Below are 26781 nucleotides of genomic sequence, written 5' to 3' on the forward strand. Positions count from 1 at the left end.
GGTGCAGACGGTGTGAACTTTGTCGAGTTTGGTTTATTTTTCTGTCTTGTCTTGTTTTGTTGTCTGTTAAACTAAATCTTACAAGTGTCCGAAGGTCTCGAGGAGAGAAAAGACTTCATGTTTCTTCACGTCTCCACAGTGGACGTGTGTTTTCCTGAGTGTTGACGGCAGCGGCTGATTGGTTCACGTGTCTCTTTGTCACGACTCTTATCTGCTGAGAACAGACGTGTTCGCCGCCATTGTGTCTGTTTGTGTTACCGTCATCCTCACAGCAGGCGTGATGTTTCACTGACCCTCAGGGGCTGTCAGGGGACTGTTGGACCTCGTTAGACCATGTGAAACCCTTTCGGACCCTATTAGACCCTGGCTAGGTTTTATTAGAACTGTGTAAGATCAGTTAGATCATCTGAGGCCCATTTGGATCCTGGTCAGACTCTGGAGACCCTTGTTAGACCCTGGAGATCTTTGAAAGACCGTTGTTAGTCCCTGTTAGACATTGGCAGTCTGTTACAGACCCTCTTAGATGCTGCTAGACCCTCAGAGAGTCCCTGTTGGACTCAGATCAACTCCAGCTTAGGTAGATTTTATAAGACCCCTGTCCGTAGGACACTCGCAAATCTTGTTAGACCCTCTCAGACCTTGTTTGGATTCTGATTGACCTTGTTAGGCCCTGATAGACACTCATTGACCATATTTACCTTTAGATAGACTCAATTAGAACCTGTGAGACCCTGTAGGACTTTAACAGATCCTAATTGACCCAGTCAGACCTGGGTAGGACCCTCACAAGCCCTGTCAGGCCCTCGGGGACCTTTTTTGGATTCTATAGGACCTTGGTCACCTGGTCGGGTGACTTTAAACTGTCATTGGACCCTGATAGACCCTATTAACCCTTCAGTAGAATCAACTAGAACCTCTTAGATCCTTTGGGCACTACAAGACCTTAATTGACCCTGTTAGACCTTTGTAGGAATCTGGTAGATCCTCATGTTGACATCTGTCCTGGTTCTCTGGGGGAGGCAGCAGGTCCAGGCCCAGATACCTGAGCAAGACACAGGACAGAGACCCGGTCCTCAGATGAGAACCAGACCTAACAGAACAGAACAGACCCTCACAAGTGTCTCTGACTTGAAGCTCAGTCTCTGTACGAATCCTTATTTTAGAACAAGTGTCTGAACCTGTCCGTGGTACAAACGAAGGCGCCGTTTGATGACATCACAGCAGCTGATTGACAGCTGACAGGTGAAGTGTTCCTGCTCCATCGTGAACGAGAGGAAAGATTTTGTTACAGGACTGATAGACGAGGAGAGCAGCAACATAAGTGTGTGTTTGCTCGGGGGCGTCGCCTCAAGATGTGTCTGTGAAGTGTACGACTCTCAGTGAATTCATCATGCTGCCTGTCTGTCTACCTGTCTGTCTGTCTGCAGGCTAAGGACAGTGATGACGATGAGGAGGTGGTGCAGGTCGACAGGGACCACTTCATGGACGAGTTCTTTGAACAGGTAACACACACACACACACACACACACACACACACACACACAGCTGTTCAACTCATTGACATTTTACAGGACATAACGAGGATCCTGTTCGCCTCAACTGATGATAAGATAATATACAATAGTGATATCTTTATTATAAATGTTTTATATCATGTGAACATTATGTTTTCATGGTGCTGGTGACAGACAGTGACAGAGTGTGTGATCTTCACCTGAAGGCAGAAGCTTCACAGCTGATTAATCGTGTGTGTGTGTTCAGGTTGAGGAGATCAGAGGCTGCATAGAGAAGCTGTCAGAGGACGTGGAGCAGGTGAAGAAGCAGCACAGTGCCATCCTGGCTGCGCCAAACCCTGACGAGAGTAAGACACACACACACACACACACACACACACTCAACTGAGGTCACGTGACTTCAGGTGGTCGGTGGAGATGATGATGACTCCTGACGCTCCGTGAACGTTGTCCTTCACTGGCTCCTCGTCTATGATGTTACTTCCTGTTTTCACCACAGACCTTGGGTTGACTGACTCTGCCTCATGGCTCTAGCCTAGCTTAGCATAAAGACTGGAGGTGGGGGGAAACAGCTAGACTGGCTCTGTTCCAACATAGCGACTCCTGTCAGAGTCGCTGATCAACACGTTTGTTCCATCTGAACTGAGACCGAGATGGAGAATCGACATTAACAACTCACAGGACTGCGTTCGACGGGATCCGTGTCTCCACGGCGATGCCGGGGCTGATGGGAAACGGTGAGGCCGCGTGGTGTTTGTAGAGACGTGCAGCGAGGGAAAAGACTGTAAGTGACCTTCAGTCACTGACCCTGAGTGTCGGAGCCTCAGAGCGCCACCTACAGTCGGTTCAGAGCCGAGCCTAGGAGCTGCGCTGCGTTCGCCGTGACCCCGACTCACTGTGACTCAGCAACCATGACTCAGCATCAGCGCCGAGGCCCGGAGCCGAGTCTGAGCTGTCAGAGACGCTGCTCTGTGAAACCCTGACGGGCCTCAGGGGCTCGCTGCTGCATGTGACCAACGATCTGAGGACCGACACTGGACCAGGTCTGAGATGGTTCCTTTAACTTGAGGCGTGAGAGTTTGGGAGACGAGTCTGAACCTCGTGATGTTCTAGACGCAGAATCACTCCAAGACGAAGACAGAACGAAGATCTCTGTGACGGAGGCAACGAACTGAAACAACCAATCAGTGAAGAGTCAGAGAGTTTGAGTCATGACGACAGGACGACAGTGTCAGTCCCTCCTCGGAGGAGGAGGAGGAGCTTAAGACTCCAGAGCTTTCTCATGTTCTCTGTTTTTTCTTTTGTCTGCATGAAACATGATGATGTTTTTCTGTTTCTTTTTCATCCTTGTCCTTCACTGTCCTTCTGTTGTCCAGTTGTCCGTCCCTCTCTCTCTCCGTTGCCTCTCTTTCTGTTGCCCTCTCTCTCTGTTACCCTCTCTCTCTCCGTTGCCCTCTCTCTCTCTGTTGCCTCTCTCTCTCTGTTGCCCTCTCTCTCTCCGTTGCCCTCTCTCTCTCTGTTGCCCTCTCTCTCTCCGTTGCCCTCTCTCTCTCCGTTGCCCTCTCTCTCTCTGTTGCCCTCTCTCTCTCTGTTGCATGCTGCTGTGTGTTGCCCTCTCTCTCTGTTGCCCTCTCTCTCTCCGTTGCCTCTCTCTCTCTGTTGCCTCTCTCTCTCTCTGTTGCTCTCTCTCTCTCTGTTGCTCTCTCTCTCTCCGTTGCTCTCTCTCTCTCCGTTGCTTCTCTCTCTCTGTTGCATGCTGCTGTGTGTTGCCGTCTCTCTCTCCATTGCCCTCTCTCTCTCTGTTGCCCTCTCTCTCTCCGTTGCCCTCTCTCTCTCCGTTGCCCTCTCTCTCTCTGTTGCATGCTGCTGTGTGTTGCCCTCTCTCTCTCTGTTGCTCTCTCTCTCTCTGTTGCATGCTGCTGTGTGTTGCCCTCTCTCTCTCTGTTGCTCTCTCTCTCTCTGTTGCCCTCTCTCTCTCCGTTGCTCTCTCTCTCTCCGTTGCTCTCTCTCTCTCCGTTGCTCTCTCTCTCTCTGTTGCCGTCTCTCTCTCCGTTGCCCTCTCTCTCTCTGTTGCCGTCTCTCTCTCCGTTGCCCTCTCTCTCTGTTGCATGCTGCTGTGTGTTGCCCTCTCTCTCTCTGTTGCCCTCTCTCTCTCTGTTGCTCTCTCTCTCTCCGTTGCCCTCTCTCTCTCTGTTGCATGCTGCTGTGTGTTGCCCTCTCTCTCTCTGTTGCCCTCTCTCTCTCTGTTGCTCTCTCTCTCTCCGTTGCATGCTGCTGTGTGTTGCCCTCTCTCTCTGTTGCATGCTGCTGTGTGTTGCCCTCTCTCTCTGTTGCATGCTGCTGTGTGTTGCCCTCTCTCTCTGTTGCATGCTGCTGTGTGTTGCCCTCTCTCTCTGTTGCATGCTGCTGTGTGTTGCCCTCTCTCTCTGTTGCATGCTGCTGTGTGTTGCCCCTGCATGAGGAGACGAGGAGTTGAACCACTGACGACATGTGAGTCACATTATTCATGAATAATTCACACAATGTGATGAACTGGTGAATATGAAAGACGAGCGACACTGTGATCTGAGTTGACCGACTGATAACGTCTGATTGATTGATTGATTGATTGATTGATCCCGATAAACTACGACACGAGAAACTTCACTTCCTGTTCCTCTCTTCTTCCCCCTGGTGAAGACGACTCGCTCGCAGCTGCACATGGACCCGAGTGATGCATGATGGGAGTTGTAGTGAAGGAGGGAGGCAAGACTCCTCCTCCTCCTCCCCATCATCGTCACTTTATCACTTTATGATTCTCTCCATTTTCACACTGACGTCAAAAAACAGCAGAAGAAGAAAAGTCAAGAGAAGAGAGAGAGAGAGAAAGGGAGAGTCAGTGTGACATGTGACCTGAGACCGAAAGGATAAAAACTTAGTTTAAACTTTATTCAGGTTCCGTTAACTCAGCGGTTTGTTGTTGTCCTTGCAGAGACCAAGCAGGAGCTGGAGGACCTCACAGCTGACATCAAGAAAACAGCCAATAAAGTTCGTTCAAAATTAAAAGGTAAACACTCGACACGGAGGCGGAGTCTCGACCAGCAGAGACAAACAGACTCACACACACACACACACATTACACACACACACACACACACCCACATAACACACACACACATAACACACACACTCACAAACACACACACTCACACACTCACACACACACACACATAACACACACACACACACACACACACATAACACACACACAAACACGCGCACACACACATACACACACTCACACACACACCAAACACACACACACACACTCACACACACACACACACACACACACACACACATAACACACACACACATTACACACACACACACACACACACCCACATAACACACACACACATAACACACACACTCACAAACACACACACTCACACACTCACACACACACACACACACATAACACACACACACACACACACACACACACATAACACACACACAAACACGCGCACACACACATACACACACTCACACACACACCAAACACACACACACACTCACACACACACACACACACACACATAACACACACACACACACACACATAACACACACACACACACACACACATATAACACACACACACACACACACACACACAGACACACACACATAACACACACACAAACACGCGCACACACACATACACACACACACACACACACACACACACACACACATACATAACACACACACACACACATAACACAGACACACACGCATAACACACACACACACACACACACACACACACATATAACACACACACACACACACATTCTCACAAACACACACACACACACACACACACACATATAACACACACACACACACACATTCTCACAAACACACACACACACACACACACACACACATATAACACACACACACACACACATTCTCACAAACACACACACACACACACACACACACATACATAACACACACACACACACATAACACAGACACACACGCATAACACACACACACACACACACACACACACACACATATAACACACACACACACACACATTCTCACAAACACACACACACACACACACACACACACACACATATAACACACACACACACACACATTCTCACAAACACACACACACACAGGCCGGAGCTTAAAGCAACTGGAAAACAACAGAGCAGCAGATTGTTGCTTCACACTGAGGTTCAAGGACATCACTGCTTTAATGTGAACAGCCAGAGGATGGAACACACACACACACACACACACACACACACACTGTACATATGCAGATTGAGAATAGCTGTGATGATGGAGATAAAGCTATAATTGGAAAACCCCATGAGGCCTGAGTGTTATTGCTCCCCCCCCCCCCCACACACACACACACACACTGCAGCACGTCTGTGCTCTATAGGTTTGTTGTCAGATTTTATATTATAAGAAATAAACATAAATTTACACACACCATCAGTGCTGTGTGATATTGCAGCGTCATCATGGATCCAGCAGAGCACAGACACACACACACACACACATTCAGTGGCAAACATTATTAAAGTGTTTCAGTTCATCTCTGAACTGAAATTCTGTTAGCGCCCCCTACACATGGCCCCACCCCCTACACATGGCCCCACCCCCTACGGGTGGCCCCACCCCCTACGGGTGGCTCCACCCAATCCAGCCACAATAAACCAACCTAATAATTTTTAGCTCTGTATGAACATGTTTATGAACAGGTTTATTAAATGTCACGCTGTGAAAAAGGATCCATGTGAAAACCTGAAAACTTTCATATATGAAATTATAACAGTATTATTCATGAGTGTGTGTGTGTGTCGTCACGCAGCAATCGAGCAGAGCATCGAGCAGGAGGAGGGTCTCAACAGATCATCAGCGGACCTCAGGATCCGCAAGACGCAGGTGAGACGAGAGCAGGCGGAGTCGGTGTTTCACCTGCTGCCATTGAACGTTACGTTCGTCTTTCACTTCCTGTTCCACTGCAGCTGGAGGCGAGACTTCTGATTGGCTGCTTGACTACAGTTCTCTTCTGTCTACACTTTGAAACCTGACGACATAAATAAATTACTTAATAGTATAAATGAAAACTTTATCGATATCTTCATTGTTCCTGCAACAGAAGCTTATCACAGATTTTTTTGTGTGTTTAAAAAACTCTTTATATAGAAGATTGTTTATATGTCAGAACCATTTCTGTTAAACTATGACGTCACTGATGCAGCTGATTAGTCACCATGAGAACTCAGATGACCAGAGAACAGTGAACGTCTCACAGGCTTAAGCGTCCTCTCACCTCTGCATGTGACCCTGCAGTATTCTGCTCCGTCATTGGCTGCTGTACTGCCCCCATCCCCCCACACACACACCTCCCTGCTACCTCCTGGTGGAGGAGAGGAGAACTGCAGCTCCTACTTCTAATACTGCAGCAGCATCGACACATTACACAACCAAAGACCTGTGTGTGTGTGTGTGTGTGTGTGTGTGTGTGTGTGTAAAGTAAAACTAACAACATCACACTATAAAATACATTTATTTAGACCTGCTGGTAAAATGTAACGTTAGTAAAAGTACAGAGGTACGATCATGAATATCAGTGTTTTCTTATCACCGTATAATTATTATTATTGATGGATCATAACATGGAAACAGAACGTTATTGTTGTAGCGACTGAAATGTTCTGATTTACAGTCAGAACAATGATTTTAATTAATTCTTTATGTTTTGGTCTTAATTTAATATTAATGGAAACATCACAGTTGTTGTTGTCGTTCGTCTGCAGCACTCGACGCTGTCACGCAAGTTTGTGGAGGTGATGACTGAGTACAACACCACGCAGTCCAAGTACCGCGACCGCTGCAAGGACCGTATCCAGAGACAGCTGGAGATCAGTGAGTCCAGCACAAGCTAACAACAAATAACATGCTTACAGCAACCAGCTGGAGATCAGTCATAACTACTACATACTACTGACAACAGGAACCAGAAGTGGTTTGTACCATGTGACCCCTGTGACCCGTCAGTTGTCTCTGTCTGTTCTGTCTGTTCTGTCTGCAGCCGGCAGAACCACCACCAACGAGGAGCTGGAGGACATGTTGGAGAGTGGCAAGCTGGCCATCTTCACCGATGATGTAAGCACCGCACCTGAGCCACTGTAACCAGAGCCGCTCTGCATCCCATAATGATCATCAGTATCTGAGGGGGATGTCGAGCGGCTGCCCGGTGCGCTGACACATCACGTGAAAACGGCCCTTGTCACATGACTTTTCAAATTAAAATCTGTCGTTGAGTGCTCGCCCCAAACAGGGGCAGCAGGCTGCGAATCAGAACGCTTCACTGAGCTCCTCTGGTTGAAACCACGCCCCCCTGTGATGTCACAGTGGACTCACCTGTTCGTTTCGACCAGTGGAGCTCAGTGAACACGAGGGTCACTTCCTCTGGGAGCAGGTGAGTGGCTCGCACGCTTCACATCCGGACCCAATGTCGTCGTTCAGTATGATGTCACGTAGAGATTATATACATGTAGAGTTTCTATATGTAGAGATTATATATGTAGAGTTTCTATATGTAGAGATTATATATGTAGAGTTTCTATATGTAGAGATTATATATGTAGAGATTATATATGTAGAGTTTCTATATGTAGAGATTATATATGTAGAGTTTCTATATGTAGAGATTATATATGTAGAGTTTCTATATGTAGAGATTATATGTGTAGAGTTTCTATATGTAGAGATTATATATGTAGAGTTTATACATGTAGAGTTTCTATATGTAGAGATTATACATGTAGAGTTTCTATATGTAGAGATTATATATCTAGAGTTTATACATGTAGAGTTTCTATATGTAGAGATTATGTATGTAGAGTTTATATATGTAGAGTTTGCATACGTATATATTATATAGGTAGAGATTATATATGTAGAGTTTCTATATGTAGAGTTTATGTATGTAGAGTGTCTATTTGTAGAGTTCACATACATAGAGATTCTATATGTAGAGTTTATACATGTAGAATTTCTATATGTAGAGATTATATGAAGAGTTTCTATATGTAGAGATTATATGTAGAGTTTCTATATTTAGAGATTATATATAGAGAGTTTATATTTGTAGAGTTTACATATGTAGAGTTTCTATATGTAGAGATTATATGTAGAGTTTCTATATGTAGAGTTTCTATATGTAGAATTTATATTTGTAGAGTTTACATATGTAGAGATTCTATATGTAGAGTTTATACATGTAGAATTTCTATATGTAGAGATTCTATATATGTAGAGTTTATATATAGAGTTTATATATGTAGAGTTTATATATAGTTTATATATGTAGAGTTTATACATGTAGTTTATATATGTAGAGTTTATATATGTAGAGATCATATATGTAGAGATCATATATGTAGAGTTTATATATAGAGTTTATGTATGTAGAGTTTATATATAGAGTTTATAAATGTAGAGTTTATACATGTAGTTTATATATGTAGAGTTTATATATGTAGAGATCATATATGTAGAGATCATATATGTAGAGTTTATATATGTAAAGATGACATACATGTAGAGTTTATATATGTAGAGTTTATACAGAGATCATATATGTAGTTTATATATAGAGTTTATATATGTAGAGTTTATATATAGAGTTTATATATGTAGAGTTTATATATAGAGTTTATATATGTAGAGTTTATACATGTAGTTTATATATGTAGAGTTTATATATGTAAAGATGACATACATGTAGAGTTTATATATGTAGAGTTTATACAGAGATCATATATGTAGAGTTTATATATAGAGTTTATATATAGAGTTTATATATGTAGAGTTTATATATGTAGAGATCATATATGTAGAGATCATATATGTAGAGTTTATATATGTAAAGATGACATACATGTAGAGTTTATATATGTAGAGTTTATACAGAGATCATATATGTAGAGTTTATATATGTAGAGTTTATACATGTAGTTTATATATGTAGAGATCATATATGTAGAGATCATATATGTAGAGTTTATATATAGAGTTTATGTATGTAGAGTTTATATATAGAGTTTATAAATGTAGAGTTTATATATGTAGAGTTTATATATGTAAAGATGACATACATGTAGAGTTTATATATGTAGAGTTTATACAGAGATCATATATGTAGAGTTTATATATAGAGTTTATATATGTAGAGTTTATATATAGAGTTTATATATGTAGAGTTTATACATGTAGTTTATATATGTAGAGTTTATATATGTAGAGATCATATATGTAGAGATCATATATGTAGAGTTTATATATGTAAAGATGACATACATGTAGAGTTTATATATGTAGAGTTTATACAGAGATCATATATGTAGAGTTTATATATGTAGAGTTTATACATGTAGTTTATATATGTAGAGTTTATATATGTAGAGATCATATGTAGAGTTTATATATAGAGTTTATATATGTAGAGTTTATACATGTAGTTTATATATGTAGAGTTTATATATGTAGAGATCATATATGCAGAGATCATATATGTAGAGTTTATATATGTAAAGATGACATACATGTAGAGTTTATATATGTAGAGTTTATACAGAGATCATATATGTAGAGTTTATATATGTAGAGTTTATACATGTAGTTTATATATGTAGAGTTTATATATGTAGAGATCATATATGTAGAGTTTATATATAGAGTTTATGTATGTAGAGTTTATATATAGAGTTTATAAATGTAGAGTTTATATATAGAGTTTATATATGTAGAGTTTATACATGTAGTTTATGTATGTAGAGTTTATATATAGAGTTTATATAAAATAATAATAATAATATATTGGATTTATAAAGCGCTTTTCATGTACCCAAAGCGCTGGTTCAATATAGAGTTTATACATGTAGAGTTTATTTTTTGGTTGTTGTTTTTTAAAATGGGTTTTAGTTGCCTCTTGTTTGAAGTTCAAACTGGTCTGAACGTGGTCGTGGTCTCCGCAGATCAAGATGGACTCTCAGATGACGAAGCAGGCGCTGAACGAGATCGAGACCCGACACACCGAGATCATCAAACTGGAAAACAGCATCCGCGAGCTGCACGACATGTTCGTGGACATGGCCATGCTGGTGGAGAGCCAGGTACGAGACGCGCTCACAGGAAGTTCATGGAAAGTGCGTCTGCGTGTGAAGCGTCGCACGTTAAACTCCTGCGTGTGTTTGTTCTCAGGGAGAGATGATTGACCGAATTGAGTACAACGTGGAACACTCCGTCGACTACGTGGAGCGAGCCGTGTCCGACACCAAGAAGGCCGTCAAATACCAGAGCCAGGCTCGCAAGGTAACGCTCATCAGATAAACATCTCCCAGAACACGCTGCAGCAAACATCCAATCAGAGGACTGAGTCAAGTTTCTCACTGGTCTTAGCAGAGCGTGATAAAGTTTGGAGATGATGCTGCATTGGTCCAGAAGGGGCAGCACAGCCTGGTGTGAATGTGGGAGGATCACTGTCGCTCTCTCCTCACTGACCTGTGTCTCTCCTGTCGTGCTGCAGAAGAAGATCATGATCATCATCTGCTGCGTCATCCTGGGCGTGGTCCTGGCGTCAACCATCGGCGGCACGCTGGGCTTCTGAGACGCTCCGCCGCCCGCCACCGTGATGACCGACACCGACCGACCGACCGTCCGACCGACAGCCAGCAGAGAAGAGAAAACACCAATGACGACAACAACAACAACAACACAAAAACTTGAAACACAAATGCAAGACCGAAAACCAATTAGCTATAGGAGGATATAACCGTCCAATCACAGATAAGAGGAAACACCACTGGGTTGGGTGGGGTTAAAAAAAAAAGACAAAAAAAACCACATCCCATTATAACTGACTTAAATACATAACATATACAGAAGAGGCTACAACTCGACCTATTTATTACAGATGTAAATGTACTGAACATGAAGCGACACATGGGTTTGCGCTACCTGTAAAGATTATGATCTATAATATGGCATTTACTTGTTTGTTTGTTTTGCCTTTTTTTCTTATTTTTTAACAGTTTCTTTTGTTTTTCTCGAGTCTCCGAGGACGGTGACGCTGCCGGGCGGAGTCCTGCGGGACCGGACATTCCAGAGCCCACCGTTCTTTTACCTTTTCCTTTAACATTTACTTTCTGGTAGAGTTTCTGGAACAAGGACGTTTCTAGAACGTCACACAAGACGTTCTAAAAGAAACGCTCACCTCTAACAACGAAGGCTTCTCGAGATCTAAAAGGTCAGAGAGCGCAGACGGGAACGGAGGAAGGTTCTGGAATAAAGTCCCGCAGGACGAGCGCCCTCTGCTGTTGGTACGACCAACTTTGTCCCCTTGTTTCTGGGAGGGAGGGCCCGACTCCGACGCCTCTTTAGACCGTCTCTCATTGGTCGCTCACTCCTGTCATTCACCTCGTCAGCCAATTAAATTAGCTCAGACTGGCAGAGTCCGACCTGCCGCGCAACATTTATTGACCCAAAAGGAAACAGCATGACAGCCGGTCGGTCGGGGCGAGGCGTCATTGCAGCGTGGCAGGTTTCCACGGCAACGGTCACATCTATCCAACCAAAGAGCCCGGGGAGGGCGGGGCCTCTGGTCCTCCCGCTGAGGTCAACTGGCCGGTGGCAGGAAATGTGATATTTGATTGACAGGTGAATGGTGGGAAAGACCAGGGGAAGGAGGAGGGTGGGAGGAGACGGACAGTTAATCTATGCAGTTTAGATCAGGGGACTCGTCCCGCCTCCCCCACCCGAGGTGGCCAATGAGGATCCAGGGTTCACGTTACGCACCGAAAGACTCGAATCTCGAGGCCGGGGGTCGTCTCCGAGCCGTCACGACTGTTCTTCCGGAAGAATCTTAAAAAATGAGGGACACATTTAAAAAATACAGAAGAAAAAATAGAATATAACATAAAATATAACTTTACAAACAATCCAGACAACGAACCAGACGAAGAGAAGATGCTGGCGTGCCCCGGTCACCTGAGTGTCGTGGTCCTGTCGTCGCTTTTGTTGTTTTTTAAAGGGGAACGTTTGTTGCCTCGTTGTTTCCGTGGTGCTGCTGTCTTAGTGCGTGCGTGACGTGTCCCGTGACGTATCGGCCTCATCAGTTAGCGGTTGTTGTTTAGTCCATATGGTTTGATGCATTCGCCTGTTTCCTCCCTGCATCCCTCCACGTGTGTGTGTGTGTGTGTGTGTGTGTGTGTGTGTGTGTGATGTTTATCTCACAACATTCGACTGCCTGATTACACAGGTGCTACTGAACAGCAGAGGCTTCTCCTATTGGTGGACTTCCTCGTGGAACATGTGACTCACACATTCACATCACATGACAACACCTCATGAACACGTTTCCTGTTTCACACAGACACACTGCAAATCCCCTGAACACACACACCTTTGACTTCCCCGTGTCACACACCAACGCTTGTGTTAGACTGTGTAGCTTAGCATGCGGTTAGCGTTAGCTCGTGTTGTGTGTAGATCGTGTAGAAGCTGCTCGTTGGAGACTCATTGCAAGTTTTCTGGTCTTTTCTATGTGAGAGATTCTTTCCTGGTGTCCAGAGCCGTCGGGAGAGAATAAAGAAACACGTTCAGTTTCATTCTTGACCCTGAAAATAAAGACAAAACATAATCTTAAAGTTCACTTCCGAGCTCTTTTACGGATTGTTTTACTGCATCTCGTGGTGGAATTCAATCTTCTGATGGTGTTGGAGGTTCTGGTAAAAGACTCGTAAGATGCTTTTTGTCCAGTTATTTGAGTTACAGTTAACAGCAGTGAAGCATTCGACACTGCAAACATGTAGCAATATACCGAAAGCAAATAACTCCCAGTCAATCAGACTGTGTTAGCATTAGCAGTTAGCAGTCAGCAGTTAGCGGTATGTTTGCACAAGACGACCGGACTTCTCTACTTCTTCTTACACGAATAAAGAGCAGCTCATAATCTCATATGAGTTATCAGTGAGTAGCGTGTTCACCTGCTCCAGACTGAGACAACATACATGTGCGTTACATTTCACGACTGTGTATGTAGTATGTGGAAGCATGTTGTGTTGTGTTGCCGATGACGTGGTCTTTGTTGAGACGTGACTCCGATGTGTGTGTTGCCCCAAACTGAACCTGCGCGTTGTTGAGGAGGAAGATCGTCCAGGTGATGTGGAGGTTCACGCTTCTGTTGAGGCCTCGCATGGACGATCCTGCGCCGCTAGCAACGACCTCGACACCACGGGAAAGATCAGGCAACACTGCGCTCGAAGCAATAAAGTCAGTTTGTTAAAGTTCTGTTTCATTCCACAGACAAAGTGTTTGCGAGCTCCGTCTAGATTCTGCCCCGAGGTCGTTCGTAGCTGTGGAGTTGCGACGTGAGCAGTTGTTTCATTAAAATCCTTACATTCACTGTCTGGATGAATGGATGTGACTGACATCACTCTCTCCAAACAACTGTGATAGAAAAGATCTGATTCTTTGATAGAAACGTCAAAGCGACTATCGTTGTTGAAGGCTGCGCTCGGAAAAGATGCTAGCATGATGTGGCGTTGGTATCGTTAGCCATGTCGTGAGCGATGAGACGTTAGATCACGCTAGCTCCTTTGTCTCAGCTAACAATGTAGACACGAGCAGACGTGTGGAATATTCAAGTCCTGGTGGTTTGTGTCGTTTGCTGTAATCTCCGCGATGCTGTGTATGAATCCGCTCGGTGAATAAAGGACGAGGGTTTGTAGGTTTGAGGTTCGAGAGATTAGTGGAGGTGGAATTTGATTTCATTCTTTTACTTCTCAAAACTAAAACTTGTCCCCCGAAGCAAAGAGCCCGACCCCTCGAAGCAGCAAAGTCCAATAGATGTTTGTTCAGATTAATTGTCAGTAGATTTAGAATAATTTAGCACTTTTTCTCGGCTGTTGTGTTGTCAATGTTCATGGCTACTTTCTGTATTTATGAGTGGTTTTGCATCGTTGGAGTGTAGTTCAACCATTATATATGTCCACTAATATCAAACCATGTTCCGCTGTGAATCAAACCTCCAGTACGCTCGTTTCTACTACAGTTCCCAAATTTCAGACACGTGTTTGGGTAGTTGACAAAAATCCAGAAAACTAAACTGATCTGCCTGTTTTCAAAGTCAATGCATTTCACCTCCACCAATCATAGTGCTTTGTTCTTCACCTGCATCGTCAAGTCATCCACGCGGTTCTTCATTCAGTTACATGTTCTAGATGGTCGATGGTTATTGAGGTGACGTCACGGTGGTCGCGGTGCCTGGTGAGGCCGTGGTGACGTGAGGACGATGTCATTACACCAGCCAGCTTGTCTACTCTTGACATTTCTTTGCCGTATGTGTGTTTTCTGTAAAGTTCCTGTTTCGGTGGCAGCCATCCATCAGGCCCGCCCCCGTCCGCCAGGGACAAACATCACAAAAGCATAACGGCACGGAGGTTCTGGTTAATGAAACAACTCCGCCAAGGTTTGGAAGTTTGTCCAAGTATGAGGTTCCCTGTCCTCTCGTCTTCCCTCTGCCCTTTTGTTTTGTAGTTGTTGGATTTTACAAAAAGAGGATGTTGAGGATCGGGAGTCTGCCCCTTCCCGTCCCCAGCAGACCCCGCCCATCCGGTTGTGTGTAAAAATGATAATGATAACAATAATAATAATAATAATAATAAAAAAGGCATGCAAAAGCGTTGTGGAGTTTGCATGATGGTGTTTTTTGTATCCAGCCCCCAGCAGCCCTCCATGTCCTGCACTTTACCGCTCATCGGACCCGACTTTGGTTGGTTACTTCACTTGTTCCCACGTCGTCCACACCCTCAATTATTTGTATTTAATCTAAAGTTGAAAACATGTTGGCGTCAACATGTTTTCTGAAACATATTGTTGGAACAGTAGGTGTTTTGTTCAAGGAGTGAGTTGATATTCAAATGTGAAAAGTTACACTTTTAAAAAAATATGCTGCCATCGACCTCAGCCATTCTGCTTTCCCCTGACGTTGACCTCCTGACCTCCGGCGGGGGTCACGCCCCACGTGCGGTGTTTTACTGGAGGAACTTTGATTATTGTGATAAGTGTGAAAACCTCGACCTGTGGGCGAACCTGGCGTCGCCCCTCCACCTGGCCTTGTGTGTGTGCAGCATGCCGCCCTTCCTCTTCAGTCAAACAAGATCGGTGTATAAGTGTGTGTGTGTGTGTGTGTGTGTGTGTGTCAGAGCAGCACAGGTTTGTTTCGATGTGCGAAGCGTCCGATCGCAGGTCCACGGGTTGCAGCCGTTTGACGAGGTCTGCTTTGAGAGATCAGACATATTTACGCTATGATCACTGTTATTGTTGTTATATTTATTAGAATTCAAACCAAAGCGTGTTTTGCTCTCCCCTCATGTGTTCCCACAATGTTTTCCCGCTAATATCAAAGAGCACAACACGAGTCAAGTTTACACTGAGATCTACGTCAAAAATGAAAAAAATATATGAAAGTATAAAAATCCTACGGTGACTATAGGAACAAAAGGCCAGCGCCCCCTACCTGCCACCAGCCCTCACCGCATGTTGGTCTGAACCTTTCCACTAGTTATCTCACGCCACAAAAACCACGTCTGGCCCCGCCCACCTCTCTTTCCATGTGTAGACGTTAGTTTGTGGTCACATGACACAAAAGATTAGCATACGTACGAGGCTCATCCGGAGACAAAGGTGATGCTTTTCTAATTCTAGTTTTCAATTTGCTGTTTATCTTGTTATGGTGTCATATTTTTGTGTACAGCTTGTTTCCAGTCTCTGCGTTCACACGACAGGATCAATACTCGCCTGCAGGTTTGAAGGTTTATCTAGCTAGTCAGTCCACAACCAACCAAAACCTCCTCTCGGTCCAGAACAATGGTGTTTGTGCAAATGACAGTAAATGTCATGAGATCGTTCGACGACGACGACAAAGCAGCGCTAGCTAACAACGCTTTGTTGAGACTGACTGTCACCACCGCTGCATCTGTACCAAACATCCCACAACACCAACATGTTCAATCCTTTAATCCTCCAAACTTCAGCCCTGTGAGCTGATGTGCTTTAGCGCCGGCTTCCAGCTCATCAGCTGTTTTCTGTGAGGGGACATTATTTTGTCCGCGCTAATCAGTATTGAGTTCTCGGTCCAGGCAGCTACATTAGCCGTTACCAGGAGCTTTTAGCCAATTCTGGTAAAACAATTATGATTATTCTACATCGACCTGCACAGCTCATCTACGTCTTCGTCCTCCATCCTTCCTACAACCTTCTGATTGGCTCGGCTGGTTTGAAATTAGCACCACCTGTATGATACAATTGTGTTTCCAAATTTACTGTCGCGCACATGAAATACAGATGATCTGTAGATTGATTGGGGTCACATGACATCATCACAGAGAGTCCAGTGCGTGCTAGTTAGCTAGCTAGTGCCAATCAACCTACTGTGAGCATTTTCCTGCGCGTGAGAACGGACCGCAGCCTTGTCAACTGAAGTCACATATATAGGCAAGAATATGTATATAAATATATATATATATATATATATATATATATATATATATATATATATATATATATATATATATATTACACCAACAAGCTGCATTTCTATGACTGTGTGGCTCCATAGCCATTACTGCTTCAGAGCGGGAACAGAGAGCAGGAAAAAATCATCCGGAGAGAGTTTGGTTGCAACACCAAGACTCCAAAGATTGACCTACCGTTAGCTGTTAGCTGTTAGCTGTTAGCCATTAGCCTGCGTGTGGAAGTACGATGGCGTGTTGTCTCACACACTTATTGCAGATGGACTCGTGGTTCGTGTCGTGTTCGCGTCACTTCTTGCACATGACACGTGTGAGACACATCACAACCCGTAGTTTTTTCTGCAAATAGTTTTTTGGGTTTGAAGCAGCAGCACAACATCTGCCGACAGGTGTCGGTCTTCCAACCTCGTACACAACAGACGCCCGGTTCAAAGACTGGCGAGGATTCACGTTAGTCGTGCTTCTTGTTCCTCCGCTGTCGGACTGTCAAACTCCTCTCCACGATGATTTTTGTCTTCCTGAAACTATTTTCAAAAAACCAAAACCTGTTCAGCGCCCGGCTCTGGATGACGACAACACGAGCACGTTTGTCTGTTGCGACTTCTTTCTGTAGCAGCTGCAACTTTATATTCACTGTTGTTTGTGACGATGATTTCTTTGAAGCTACGCCCACGTCCTTCTGCTCTCTCACCACACGAGGCAGTATTTGGTTTGATCAGTGTTTTTTTCCACTAGTGGGGGGGGGGGGGGGTCAGGGGAGGGGCCATGGAGTTGGACCACACCCACATGGTCTCTGCCATAGCAAGTAGGAAAGACACTTAAATAACATTGTTATTATCATTATTATTGTTATTATTATTATTATTATTATTATTATTATTATTACCATAAATCAAAATAAAATGCAGTAAAACATTTGCAAAAACCCAGAGGGAGAACGAACGGCTTCACACAAAGTGATCAAACAAACATAGAAACTTTCAAAAGGAGGTTGTGACGATTCTATAATAGCAATGATCTACAGAAGAGGAGTTATGTTATCATAAATAATAGTAGTAATATTGAATATTGAATGCTCGCAATTTTGTCAAACTGAAACTGGATTCTTTGTGTTATGTAATTATTGTAAATAACTTCAAAGAGAAAAGATGACTTGCATGTCTATGTATAAATCTACTGAGATATCTATTCCCGTCAAAGTTGACCAGTAGTTCGATCTCTGTCCTTTTACGCTTCTCCCCTCAAGCCCCGCCCCTCCGTCCTCCCGGCCCCGCCCCTCCCCCCTCCCTTGTCCTCTCCAATCGGCCCAGACATGAGAACAGAGAGAGAGACAAACATGGCCGACCTGCTGCTCTGACGTGTTTCACTCGTCTCTTTGTTCCAGCAGGATTTTTTCTCTTCGTGGTGTCGACACCACCCCAGTTCCAGAGGCTCCGCCCACTGGCTCCTCTGATGAAAGTGCTTCCCTCCATATTAGGAAAAATGTACCCCGCCTCCAGGGCTTTCCAGGCCACGCCCCCTGATCACTTCAGAAGCCCTTTTAGCGGTTTCCCAACTCTCTCTCTCTCTGTTTGACTCGATGTCTCTCGACCACAGCTAGCTTTAGCCCGTAGCTCCAACCCGTTTCCTTCACTGGACACTTAGCTCGGGCCAATCAGAAGCCTGATCAGGAGCGACACCGCTAACATCAACGAGTCTTGTTACAGAGAAGTGTTACGGTATCGTAATGTTTAACGATCTTGACGTTTTAATAACACAATATTGTCCATGGTCGTCATGGTAACAGCTGGAACAAGCTTTGATCACGTCAGTGTTTCTGCGTCAGGCAGAGGTTCCTCCACACGTCGTCGTTGGGTTCCTGCAGAACGCCTGAAGTTCAGTTTCTCAAAAGCATCGAAGCGTCGATCGGAGGTCAGAGGTCAGAGGTCGGATCACGGTTGTTTCCTGGTCAACACGATGTCAGATCGAAGCTTCGATGTGTTTGAGGGACGCGGTCGACCCACAGTCGCCCCCTGGTGCCGGGCCCCAGACTCTCGCCTCACACAGGCCAACCACAACAAAGCGTGCAATATACAGAGAAACAAGGGCTTTCCTTCTCGTGCAGAGGCGTTCAGGGCCCGGCCAATGAGCTCAGGCCTCCTGCAGGAACTCTGCTGACATCATCGCACGCATCACAGACGAGGGACCCAGAGGAGCAGGCGGGGCCGGCGGTGGGAGGGCGGGGCCGAGCTGGAGGTTACGGGAGGACAGGGCCGTCGCCATGTAGACGCAACTTTGACCGGAAATGCAACTTGTGTCCCGTTTTCTTTGTGTGTGTGTATGTGTGTGCATAGCGTAATGTAAAAGCGATCTGTCCCCCCCTCCCTCTTAGACCCGCCCCCTCAACCCTGCCCCCCCCTCTCTCGTACTGCTGTTGGCTGTTCTGTTAAGTTCATGTGACGTGCCAGTATCCCCCCTCCCCTTTACCCATCTGCCCCCCCCACTCTTGCGCCCCCCCTTCATGGATCTTTAAGATGACAACTCTATGCAGATGCTGTCTTTTATAAGTGTGTCAAACTTTTAATTTAAAATAAAAACTGAAAAAAAATCCCTGACAGACATATTGAAATGATGATGACAAAAAATGAATAAAGAAAAGGATTGTTAAGTGTAACTGTTGACAACATATTCTTTGCTGTCGCGTCTGTCAATCACTTTCACATCCTCAGATTTATTAAAATCTCGTTTTTCTGTTTCTCTTCAGCAGAAAACAAATGAAAAATTTTCACAAACCCACTGAGGGAGAATGTTGAACTTAGAGCTCCAGTCTGTAGTTTAATATATTGTCCATAACTCTGTTCATAAGAGTTAAATATGGTTCCATGAGGTGGACCGACACGTCGCGTTCACGTTGAATTTTCAGACGCCGAGGAAACCGGACATGGAATCAGCGGTGCGACACCAGTTTGCAACTTTACCACCAGATGATGCCAGAAAATTACAAAAATGACACACTGTAGCTTTAACGTAAAGTTTTGCCAAAATGTACATTTCTCTAGTTTTGGTTCTAATTCATTTTTAATTTACGGAGCAGATACATGTGGTTTTATTGATGCGTCATATGATTCATCTGTCAGGACAGATATGATCTATGATCTCTCTACTGTGGTAACTTGTGGAATGTCAAAGTATAGTAAGTTATGAAAAATCTCATTGAAGCATCTTAGTAAAGTTCAATGAGATAAAAATGTCTTAGAAGAGAAAATCATGACACGTGTTAAAGAAAATGTCATATTTTAGTGAGGAAGGAAAATCTCATAGTAAGGAAATGTGTTGTGAACAGAACAATAATTAATAACTATTTCCTTAAAAAAAAGAATACATGTAAATAAAAGTTTGGCTTGATCAAAGTGAACAAAGCTCCGCCCACAAATACAAGGGAAGATAAACTCCCCGTGTCTGACACCTGTCAGTCTAACTTCATGTACATTTAAACCTCTTTCATGAAATACATAAATCATACAGTCGTATTATTACTCACCTTATGTTTCAGCCCTGTGAAGAAAGGCTGGATGACTTTTGTTTTGAAACACCAACAGGAAGTGTTGAGATGTATGAACAGTAAAATAAACCGGGGCAGATCAATATTTAATATTGAGCTTCCTGGAAAAACAATATGATCAATAATTGGCATCGAACGGTGAATTACAATCAGGCCTGTGACCATAGTGACACCAATCATACGTCATATTGCTGCTATCAGACGAAACAGTTAATTTTACTGTTGTATATGTCTTCATAGATGTAAAGTGATAAAGTTCCTCTTGTCGAAGGATGAGAGGCGGAGAGATGAAGTCGGACATCTTTCTTCTTCTTCTTCATCATCTTCTTCTTCTTAATCTTCTTCTTAATCTTCTTCTTTTTCATCTTCTTCTTCTTCTTAATCTTCTTTCTTATCTTCTTTTTCATCTTCTTCTTCTTCATCTTCTTCTTCTTAATCTTCTTCTTCTTATTATTATTATTATTCTTCTCCTTCATCATCTTCTTCTTATTATTATTATTATTATTAATCTTCTTCTTCTTCTTAATCTTCTTCTTCTTCATCTTCTTCTTCTTCTTCTCAGATCGAAGATACAAACTGGAGAAGAGTAAATGTTGGTCATATTGTTAAAGACACTTAAATATCTATGAAGCCGCTGATGTCTGAATTAATTTAACAGTTTTTTGTTTTACAGTTGGTTTGTGTGTTTAGTCTCTGACGTGTCAGACGACAGATATTCATACGATCATAAAACAACCAGATCATCAGGATGACGATGAGGTCAGATATTCATATAAATGAGATGGACAGAAACGTTTTCACGTCAGTAAAAACTTTTACTGTTCAAAATGATTCAAACTCAAAACTCACGGAGATGAAACATAAAACTGTTTCATCGTCGAATCTGTTGGAGAAGAAAAATCTAAACTTTTGTGGTGTAAGTTTTTAATGGTAATAAATCTGGAGCCTCATTAATATTCCTTCAGACAGAAAGATTTCTGTTTGTATACAAAATGGTCAGAGGTCATGACACGGAGGTACAGTGACAACATCATCATCTAAACAAGCGACACTCGACTGAACGTTTCTACTCGTCGCTTCCTCCGGAACAAACATCGTGATCGACATGAACAGATTCATCAGATCGAAAAACCTGGAAGAAACATCAGAAGAAAAAACCTGATTATTACAAAATATGCATGTTTTCATCGTGATGAAGATGATGATGTCACGCTGATCTCACCAGAAGGAAAAGAAAATGTCTCCGCAAATGTTCAAGACTCAATTTCTTAACATGAAAATTAAAATGATTTTTTGTTTTCATACATTTACAGGATCTGTCTGGTGATTATGAATTATAAGTTCTCATGAATATTTTCTTCTGATGATCACATCTTTGCTTTCTCACGATCAGAGATCTGATGAACAGATTTATTAAGATTTTTGATTTTCTCAAATGTAATTTTGTCTTTTCTCTCAATAATAACATGAACCAGTTCTCGCAGTTATTGGAAAATATTCTCTCGAATATGAGATATAACCTCGTATGAGATTGTTTATTTATTCCTATGATTGTAAGAATTCATGGGAATGTTTCCTCTCATGATTTTATGATTCATATTTAGGGTCGTTATTTTTCACTGGAACAACAAATGGACTTTCTCATAATAAAAAAATCAGTTTCTCAGGAATTCAGAATCATTTCATCAACTAATTGAGAACCTGTGGTTAAATATGAGAATAAATTCTGTAGTTTCTCAAAATCGCAAAATCCCACGAGAATGAGAAAATACTCACGAGACAAAGTTCACGTGACGACGAATTCTGTTTCTTCATGAAAGAAAACAACGTTGTTCGTCTTTGAAAATGGCCGCCAGTAAAGTTTGTGATTTTTGAAAAATGGAAACAGCTTCAGATCGATACTTTGACACATTCTACTTCATCTCAACGACTTGTCCACGAAAACAAAACATCAGACAGAAACAATCGAACAGACAGAAACAATCAAACAGACAGAAACAATCGAACAGACAGAAACAATCAAACAGACAGAAACAAGCGATCAGACAGAAACAAGTGATCAGACAGAAACAAGCGATCAGACAGAAACAAGCGATCAGACGTAACAATCGATCAGACAGAAACAAACCATCAGACAGAAACAAACAATCAGACAGAAACAATCGAACAGACAGAAACAAGCAATCAGAGAGAAACAAGCGATCAGACAGAAACAAGCGATCAGACGTAACAATCGATCAGACAGAAACAAACCATCAGACAGAAACAAACCATCAGACACAAAACAAACCATCAGACACAAAACAAACCATCAGACAGAAACAATCGATCAGACAGAAACAAACCATCAGACAGAAACAAACCATCAGACAGAAACAGTCGATCAGACAGAAACAAGCGATCAGAAGTAACAATCGATCAGACAGAAACAATCGATCAGACAGAAACAAACCATCAGACAGAAACAATCGATCAGACAGAAACAATCGATCAGACAGAAACAAACCATCAGACAGAAACAAACCATCAGACAGAAAAAACAAGCGATCAGACAGAAACAAACCATCAGACAGAAACAAACAATCAGACAGAAACAAGCGATCAGATAGAAAAAATCGAACAGACAGAAACAAGCGATCAGACAGAAACAAGCGATCAGACAGAAACAAACCATCAGACAGAAAAAAACGAAAACAGACAGAAACAAGCGATCAGGCAGAAACAATCGATCGGACAGAAACAAACCATCAGACAGAAAAAACAAGCGATCAGGCAGAAACAAGCGATCAGACAGAAACAAACAATCAGACAAAAACAAACCATCAGACAGAAACAAACAATCAGACAAAAACAAACCATCAGACAGAAACAAGCGATCAGACAGAAACAAACCATCAGACAGAAACAAACCATCAGACAGAAACAAACCATCAGACAGAAACAAGCGATCAGACGTAACAAACATCAGATATAAACAAACCATCAGATAGAAACAATCGATCAGACAGAAACATTCGAACAGACAGAAACAAGCAATCAGACAGAAACAATCGAACAGACAGAAACAATCGAACAGACAGAAACAAGCAATCAGACAGAAACAATCGAACAGACAGAAACAATCGAACAGACAGAAACAAGCTATCAGACAGAAACAAGCGATCAGTCAGAAACAAACCATCAGACAGAAAAAAACGAAAACAGACAGAAACAAGCGATCAGGCAGAAACAATCGATCGGACAGAAACAAACCATCAGACAGAAACAAGCGATCAGACAGAAACAAACAATCAGACAAAAACAAACCATCAGACAGAAACAAACAATCAGACAAAAACAAACCATCAGACAGAAACAAACAATCAGACAGAAACAATCGAACAGACAGAAACAAGCAATCAAAGAGAAACAAGCGATCAAACAGAAACAAGCGATCAGACGTAACAATCGATCAGACAGAAACAAACCATCAGACAAAAACAAGCGATCAGACAGAAACAAACCATCAGACAGAAACAAACCATCAGACACAAAACAAACCATCAGACACAAAACAAACCATCAGACAGAAACAATCGATCAGACAGAAACAAACCATCAGACAGAAACAAACCATCAGACAGAAACAGTCGATCAGACAGAAACAAGCGATCAGAAGTAACAATCGATCAGACAGAAACAATCGATCAGACAGAAACAAACCATCAGACAGAAACAATCGATCAGACAGAAACAATCGATCAGACAGAAACAAACCATCAGACAGAAACAATCGATCAGACAGAAACAATCGATCAGACAGAAACAAACCATCAGACAGAAACAAACCATCAGACAGAAAAAACAAGCGATCAGACAGAAACAAGCAATCAGATAGAAAAAATCGAACAGACAGAAACAAGCGATCAGACAGAGACAAGCGATCAGACAGAAACAAGCGATCAGACGTAACAAACATCAGATATAAACAAACCATCAGACAGAAACAAGCGATCAGACAGAAACAAGCGATCTGATAGAAACAATCGAACAGACAGAAACAATCAAACAGACAGAAACAAGCGATCAGACTGAAACAAGCGATCAGACGTAACAAACAATCAGATAGAAACAAACCATCAGACAGAAACAATCAAACAGACAGAAACAAGCAATCAGAGAGAAACAAGCGATCAGACAGAAACAAGCGATCAGACGTAACAATCGATCAGACAGAAACAAACCATCAGATAGAAACAATCGATCAGACAGAAACAAGCAATCAGAGAGAAACAAGCGATCAGACAGAAACAAGCGATCAGACGTAACAATCGATCAGACGGAAACAAACCATCAGATAGAAACAATCGATCAGACAGAAACATTCGAACAGACAGAAACAAGCAATCAGACAGAAACAATCGAACAGACAGAAACAATCGAACAGACAGAAACAAGCGATCAGACAGAAACAAGCGATCAGTCAGAAACAAACCATCAGACAGAAACAAAAGAAAACAGACAGAAACAAGCGATCAGGCAGAAACAATCGATCGGACAGAAACAAACCATCAGACAGAAACAAGCGATCAGACAGAAACAAACAATCAGACAAAAACAAACCATCAGACAGAAACAAACAATCAGACAGAAACAATCGAACAGACAGAAACAAGCAATCAGACAGAAACAAGCGATCAGACGTAACAATCGATCAGACAGAAACAAACCATCAGACAGAAACAAACCATCAGACAGAAAAAATAAGCGATCAGACAGAAACAAACCATCAGACAGAAACAAACAATCAGACAGAAACAAGTGATCAGATAGAAACAAGCGATCAGACAGAAACAAGCAATCAGACTTAACAATCGATCAGACAGAAACAAACCATCAGACAGAAACAAGCGATCAGACAGAAACAAACATCAGACAGAAACAAACCATCAGACAGAAACAGTCGATGAGACAGAAACAAGCGATCAGACAGAAACAATCGATCACACAGAAACAAACCATCAGACAGAAACAATCGATCAGACAGAAACAAACCATCAGACAGAAACAAACCATCAGACAGAAACAGTCGATCAGACAGAAACAAGCGATCAGAAGTAACAACCGATCAGACAGAAACAATTGATCAGACAGAAACAAACCATCAGACAGAAACAATCGATCAGACAGAAACAAACCATCAGACAGAAACAGTCGATCAGACAGAAACAAGCGATCAGAAGTAACAACCGATCAGACAGAAACAATTGATCAGACAGAAACAAACCATCAGACAGAAACAATCGATCAGACAGAAACAAGCGATCAGACAGAAACAATCGAACAGACGTAACAATCGATCAGACAGAAACAAACCATCAGACAGAAACAAACCATCAGACAGAAAAAACAAGCGATCAGACAGAAACAAACCATCAGACAGAAACAATCGAACAGACAGAAACAAACAATCAGACAGAAACAAACCATCAGACAGAAACAAGCGATCAGACAGAAACAAACCATCAGACAGAAACAAACAGACAGAAACAAGCGATCAGACAGAAACAATCGATCAGACAGAAACAATCGAACAACAGAAACAAGCGATCAGACTTACCAATCGATCAGACAGAAACAAACCATCAGACAGAAACAATCGATCAGACAGAAACAAGCGATCAGACAGAAACAAGCGATCAGACAGAAACAATCGAACAACAGAAACAAGCGATCAGACTTAACAATCGATCAGACAGAAACAAACCATCAGACAGAAACAAACCATCAGACAGAAACAACGTGACGAACCACACCACCAATGAGAAGCGAGAACTGGTCACATGAAACCCATCTCTGCCACGGAAATATTTTCCATCTCGCAGGACTTTTTGTTTTTCCTCTTGACTTACGATCTCATGATTATTATTTTGTTTGTCGAATAACAACGAGAAACTTTCTCACGATGAAAAGTGATTAAAAGTTAAATCCTCGGTTACGTGAAGATGTTTTTCATATTTACAGGAAACTCCCTCGCGTCATATCTCGTCAGAGAAACCAATCATTGAGAGAAATTCTAATAATCACAAATGTCACTAAATTTTAATTATGAGAAATCCTCCTT

At 42.6% G+C, this 26781-nt stretch overlaps 1 protein-coding gene and 1 long non-coding RNA gene across 2 annotated transcripts in view; one reads left to right on the plus strand and one right to left on the minus strand.

Annotated features, from left to right (window-relative positions):
• Positions 1-19805, plus strand: part of stx1b (syntaxin 1B) — a 42811-nt gene extending 23006 nt beyond the window's left edge. Inside the window, exons 2-10 of the mRNA XM_035615935.2 lie at positions 1428-1502; positions 1762-1861; positions 4486-4560; positions 6403-6476; positions 7355-7463; positions 7630-7703; positions 10580-10717; positions 10806-10916; positions 11131-19805. Coding sequence (XP_035471828.1) covers positions 1428-1502; positions 1762-1861; positions 4486-4560; positions 6403-6476; positions 7355-7463; positions 7630-7703; positions 10580-10717; positions 10806-10916; positions 11131-11211 — 837 coding nt within the window. The 3' untranslated portion in view covers positions 11212-19805. The remainder of the gene's footprint in view (positions 1-1427; positions 1503-1761; positions 1862-4485; positions 4561-6402; positions 6477-7354; positions 7464-7629; positions 7704-10579; positions 10718-10805; positions 10917-11130) is intronic.
• Positions 19806-21585: 1780 nt separating this feature from the next.
• LOC118289201 lies at positions 21586-22737 on the minus strand. Its single transcript, XR_004786027.2, has 2 exons — positions 22455-22737; positions 21586-21810 (listed from the first exon to the last, which is right to left on the minus strand). It is a non-coding gene; the product is annotated as an uncharacterized LOC118289201 (long non-coding RNA).
• Between the last annotated feature and the right edge of the window lie 4044 nt (positions 22738-26781).

Source organism: Scophthalmus maximus, chromosome 17, assembly GCF_022379125.1.
Source record: "Scophthalmus maximus strain ysfricsl-2021 chromosome 17, ASM2237912v1, whole genome shotgun sequence".
Lineage (NCBI taxonomy): Eukaryota > Metazoa > Chordata > Actinopteri > Pleuronectiformes > Scophthalmidae > Scophthalmus > Scophthalmus maximus.